The sequence below is a fragment of the Sceloporus undulatus genome, chromosome 7, assembly GCF_019175285.1.
Source record: "Sceloporus undulatus isolate JIND9_A2432 ecotype Alabama chromosome 7, SceUnd_v1.1, whole genome shotgun sequence".
Taxonomy (NCBI): Eukaryota; Metazoa; Chordata; class Lepidosauria; order Squamata; family Phrynosomatidae; genus Sceloporus; species Sceloporus undulatus.
The window spans coordinates 17,870,102-17,875,548 of NC_056528.1; the positions used below are offsets into that span (position 1 = coordinate 17,870,102).

A 5,447-nucleotide genomic window follows, 5' to 3' on the forward strand; every position below is an offset into this window, starting at 1 on the left:
TTCTTATATCCCACCCTTCTCCCAACAGCAAATTTAAAAACAATACAATTTAAAAACAATACAAAGTTTAAAAAATATAAATATAAAATTTAAAAGAACAATTAAACTATTAAACAATTTAAAATGAAACAGATAAAACAAATAGCTAAGGAAATCTATCAATGGCTTGCTTTCTACGCTGCAATAGATGCAGCCCTGGGCTAAACCATTCCGAGGGGAGGGGAGACCGTAGTCGCTCAGTCCTTTGCTCTCCCTTTCCCCGCCCCCCCCCCCCCGCCTTCTGCTCTCATTGGTTGATTCCGTGCGCCGGTTTCTTGTTCCCTCCCGGCTTCCGTCCTTCCCTTTCCTGTCGGTGCTCCGTCGCAATGGTGAGCCCTAGAAGCGGGGGAGCGGGTTTAATCCGAATCCATCGCCCTCGGAAAAGGGGTTTTGGGTTATGAGTGCAGACGGAGCAGATGGAGGGGAGGCTGGAGGGGTTCGGCGGGCCGAAATGGGGGGCTTTGGAGCGGGAATGTGGCCCTGGTTTGGAAGGGAGGGCTAGGAAGGCCGCAGCGCTAGAGGCTTAGGAAGGGAGAGCCCTGCTGCATTGGGAAAGGAAGGCTGGTTTGGACTGCAACCAGATGGCCTTTCAAAGCAAGTTGTTTTTGTGTGTGTGTGTATGAGAAAGAGAGAGAGGCACAAACTATATATTGTATGTGTATATATATATATATATAGAGAGAGAGAGAGAGACATATACATATGTGTGTGTATATATGCTGTACACACATACACAAGCGCATAGCATATACACAAGGGTTGACCAATCTGTGGGTCAGTGTAAATAAGTTCTTCGCCATCATTTCCCTTTGCTTCATCATTTAGATCCTTGGTTGCATGTCCCTAAGTTTTACCCAGGGATCATATCAAAAATCCATCATTTTGGCCCCAAAACATGCCCTTGGCTTATATATAAGGTCAACTTATACTCAAGTATATATGGTATATGTACACACACACAGAGGTCCAAAACACACTGCAGAAATAATCCAGTTTGAAACCACTTTAACTGTCTTGGCTCAATGCTAGGGAATCCTGGGAATTGTAGTCCATTGTGACCCCAGAGCTCTCTGACAGAGGAAACTAAATTCTCTCACGGAAACTACCATTCCCAGAATTCCCTTGCTTTGATCCAGGGCAGTTAAAGGGGTCTCAAAGTGAATTATATTTTTTATTTTATTTTAAATGTTTAATAGTTTTAATCATTAATTGTTTAATAATATTTTAGTTTGGTAAGTTTGGGGGGGATGGAATTAACGGGGTGTATTTTAAGCATATGTTATGTTTTATCTGATGTCGTGAGCCGCCTTGATCCTAAAGGTGGCATATAAATAAAACATTATTATTATTATTATTATTATTATTATTATTATTTCTTCTGCAGGGTGTTTTTCGCCTTCCTTTGTGTTTCTACAGGGTCCAAATATAAACTCTGCCATAGTCAGTCACCGCAGAGGGAGAGCTATTGCACTGATTTTTGTTGTTGTTGTTCTAGCTTCAGGACTACAATTCCCATAAACCCTGGCAAGCATGGCCAGGGGTTGTGATATTTGTAGTTCAGAACATCTGGAGGGCACCAGGTGGTCTATCTACATCTCAGCACTGGCTATGTAGTTTCCCACCGTGGAAACATAGAATCATAGAGTTGGAAGAGACCACAAGGGCCCTGATCTAGTCCAACCCCATTCTGCCATGCAGGAAATCCCAATCAAAGCATCCCCAACAAATGGCCATGCAGCCTCTGTTTGAAGACCTCTAAGGAAGGAGGCTCCACTACACTCTGAGGAAGGAGTGTGTTCCACTGTCGGAGAGCCCTTACTCTCAGGAAGTTCCTCCTAATGTTGAGCTGGAATCTCTTTTCCTGGAGCTTGCATCCATTGCTCCATTGGGTCCTAGTCTCTGGAGCAGCAGAAAACAAGCTTGCTCCCTCCTCAATGTACTTGTGTTCTTTGATATTCAGATATTAGTGGAGCATGCTGTATTGCTGTCCCTCAGTGTATAGCAGTGCTTCCCAAATTTTGGCCCTCTGGGTGTTTTGGACTTCAACTCCCAGAAGCCCCGGCCAGCTTGGCCAAAAGTCAAGACTTCTAGAAGCTGAAGTCCAAAAGACCTGGAGGACCAAAGTTTGGGAACCGCTGGTGTATTAAGGATAAAGGACCAAAAGATTTAATTGCAGTGGCTCCACATTTTGCCGCCTAATGTTCACATCTTCTCTTGCTGCCAGGCCAAGATCAAAGCCCGCGACTTGCGAGGGAAAAAGAAGGAAGAGCTGCTGAAGCAGCTTGAAGACCTGAAGGTGGAGCTGTCTCAGCTGCGCGTCGCCAAAGTGACCGGCGGCGCAGCCTCCAAGCTCTCCAAGATGTGAGTTTTGTAGTTGCGCCTTTGTCGGGGATTGCGTGTCAGAGGAGAACAAGATGGCAAGCTGCAATGAATTTCATATCAAGAAGGCTTTTGTGATTCTTGCTGCTGGCCACTGACTTATGCAGTCTTAGCCAAGAAACTTTTATGGTCCTGTGCAGCTTTGCCACCACAGAGCATGGGTTACTTCTCTCTGTACCTATAATGAGTTAGGCCACTTGGCAGCTTTTGAATACAGACACTGAATTTGACAATCACACTAGAGGTAGAGGTAGGCCTTCTAGTGTGGTTGCCAAATTCCATGTCCATATACAAAAGCTGTAGGTACCAGATTAGCAGACGGTAAGGACAAAGAACAAAAAATGGCACACTCCATTGGCCTTTGCTTGTGCATTTCCCTGGAATAGTTTTTGGGGGTGTTTTCAGGCCATGTTCTGGGAGAATTTGTTTCGTCTGCATCTGGCTGGCATCTTCATTCATTTCCCTGTAATGTTGGGATGACCACTGTTGGGAGATAGCATTTACATTTCTATAACGCTTCACAGTGAATTTAAGCACTCTCCAGGGGATTTGCAATCTGTAAGCCAATTGCTCCTAATATTTGGGTACTCGTTTTACTGACCTACGGAAGCATGGAAGGCTGAGTCAATCCTAGAGCCCCAAGGATCGAACTCAAAACATTGCGGCTGCCGTTCTGGCATTTAACCACTGTGCCATCAGCACACCTGTATCCTGTGGATGGTGCTTAGCTAAACAGAAATTTGGTTTAATCCTACACAGACAGCGAAATTAAAGCAAAGGCAGGATCTGGAAAATGAGCTCTTCCCCATGCCCCCCATTCATCATGTGGTTCTTCTGACTTTTCCTTTGTCAGTATTGATTATAAATGTCTAGGGTACTGCTAAAGTGCTCAGTTTAAGTTCTTTCGTCCTGAACGCCTTCTCCCTTTTGTCATTTCAAGCCGGGTGGTTCGCAAATCTATTGCCAGAGTGCTGACGGTCATTAACCAGACCCAGAAGGAAAACCTCCGGAAGTTCTACAAAGTGAGTTTGAAACCTCATTTCCACTTGTTTTTCTCTTGAGCCTGTTCTTGATGGAGAAAGAGGATAGTGCTGGAACAGTTTACCTGATGGATATGAGGGAACCTTTGGTGCTGTAGGTATTACTGAAGCCAGGTGTGGGAAAACTTAAATCATTAAGTCAATAGGAAAATATTGGATCGTCACATAAGGCCTCTGGAAAGCTTCGAGAACCTTAGGTTGACAAAATGGGGTGGAGGGGGGAACCTAGGTGATCTGAAGTCAGGAAAGGGTGACTTCAAGTCAATTTGCAAGGCTATCACCCAGCACTGCTCAGAATCCTGTGGATGCAGTGTGAATCTGCTCTTGCTAAAGTATTTTCCTGCTGGATGGCTTTTGCTGGCCCATTCTGGTCCATGCAGTTGTCTGGTAGGTACACAATGCTCCGAGGGCAATGTAGTTATGTGCATTGATCAGGGAACTTATGTGAAACTGATCTTTCTAAGGGCTTATGGCTAATGATGTGACTCCTGGGAAAGTTTCAATCAGTGATCTTGGTGCAAAAAATGAAGTCCCAGAAACCTAAATCAGTGCAAAAAAGGAGATAGTCTGTTCCTCTTCTACCAGTCGATTATCAGTCTGGCCACAATGTAATAGAAAGGCTATTGGATTAGTATCCTCCATTTTTCATGCTGGATACAGAAAAGAGGATTTTGTCTTCTCTGTGGCCAACATTCACAATCAGCTGCAGCAATGCCTTATATTTGGGGTGATCTTTTTAATGGTTCCAAAACTGCAGTTCATTCACAATGAGGACATCAAAATATTAAGTGGGATTGGGTCCTTTGACCACATTGTAGGCAGCACTCGCTTTTATTTTATCTCCATACAAAGTTTAAAGTGATTATAACCTGTCCCAGCCCTAAATGACTTGGGATCTGGTTAATCCGAAAGGCCATCTTCTGTATCTTCTTCCTGAACCTTAAACTTATTTATATTCAGCTCCTGTGGTTCTATTTAAGCAGAAGAGTTCTTGCAAGCAATGGCATTTTTGTATTTAGGATCACAGATCACTCTTTCTTGTATTCAGTCTGTGAGCTGTTGTGTCCCTTTCAAAGATCCTTAATAAGGCTTGTGTTATCTCTTCTCAAAACAGGGCAAAAAGTACAAGCCTCTGGACTTGCGGCCTAAGAAGACACGTGCCATGCGGCGTAGGCTAACCAAACATGAAGAGGGTCTGAAGACTAAAAAACAGCAGCGGAAAGAGCGCTTATACCCCCCTCGGAAATATGCTGTAAAGGCATGAGCCTCAGATCTGTAACTGCTCAAAAATAGATTTTTTTCCATTAAAGGTGTTGATCTTTGGAAACTGTATGCTGTGGTAGCATTTGTTTGGTGGCGCATTACCTTATGTATCTGGCAGAGACATCCTTGGGGTTTTGGAAGACAGTCAACCTCTGATACAAGTCCTATATATGATATAGGTTGTCCTGACAGAGGGAGGTGTGTGCACTTTGGCTCAAGGACGTTTTAGTAAATATGCAACATACTGTACAGTCATAAGGGACCATGCATTTGGAAACCAGAGGAAGATCAGAGAACTCATGGGTGCAATCATTTTTTTTTTACACAATTGTGTTACAGAAACATCCATAGTTGAGTACGCATCACATTTGTGTTGATCAGGAATTTAAGTTTTACTACCTCCTCTCTATGGCTAGCCAAGAAACAACTGTTCCATCTCTTGTCCAGGTCATTTGCCTGCACCAAATTTCTCCTTTTCTGTACTTAGGTGGCTAGCTATTCACAAGGATGGGCATATCTTTGTAGCAACAACTATTGGATGCTATTTATTCACTGCACATGATGTTTTTATAAAGTAAAAGAGGACACATTTATTTATTTTATTCAGAAGAGCTTACAAGCTAAGATTCAGTAATGGGGAGACACTGAATAGCGTTAAAGCACTGAGGTGTTTTTGCGCTGGAATATCAAAGTTGATGCCACCTCTTACACTTTTTTGAGAATCTC

General features: G+C 43.4%; 1 protein-coding gene across 1 annotated transcript; it reads left to right on the forward strand.

Moving 5' to 3' along the window:
* Nucleotides 1-291: 291 nt before the first annotated feature.
* Nucleotides 292-4,785, forward strand: RPL35 (ribosomal protein L35). Its single transcript, XM_042480231.1, has 4 exons — nucleotides 292-368; nucleotides 2,264-2,400; nucleotides 3,359-3,440; nucleotides 4,573-4,785. The coding sequence occupies exons 1-4, from the start codon at nucleotides 366-368 to the stop codon at nucleotides 4,720-4,722; spliced, it is 372 nt and encodes a 123-aa protein (XP_042336165.1). The 5' UTR covers nucleotides 292-365; the 3' UTR covers nucleotides 4,723-4,785.
* The last annotated feature ends 662 nt before the right edge of the window (nucleotides 4,786-5,447 follow it).

Coding starts and splice junctions, on each gene's coding strand:
- RPL35 (XM_042480231.1), top strand. Junction 2,401..3,358: donor GCCTCCAAGCTCTCCAAGAT/GTGAGTTTTGTA, acceptor TGTCATTTCAAG/CCGGGTGGTTCGCAAATCTA. Junction 3,441..4,572: donor ACCTCCGGAAGTTCTACAAA/GTGAGTTTGAAA, acceptor TTCTCAAAACAG/GGCAAAAAGTACAAGCCTCT.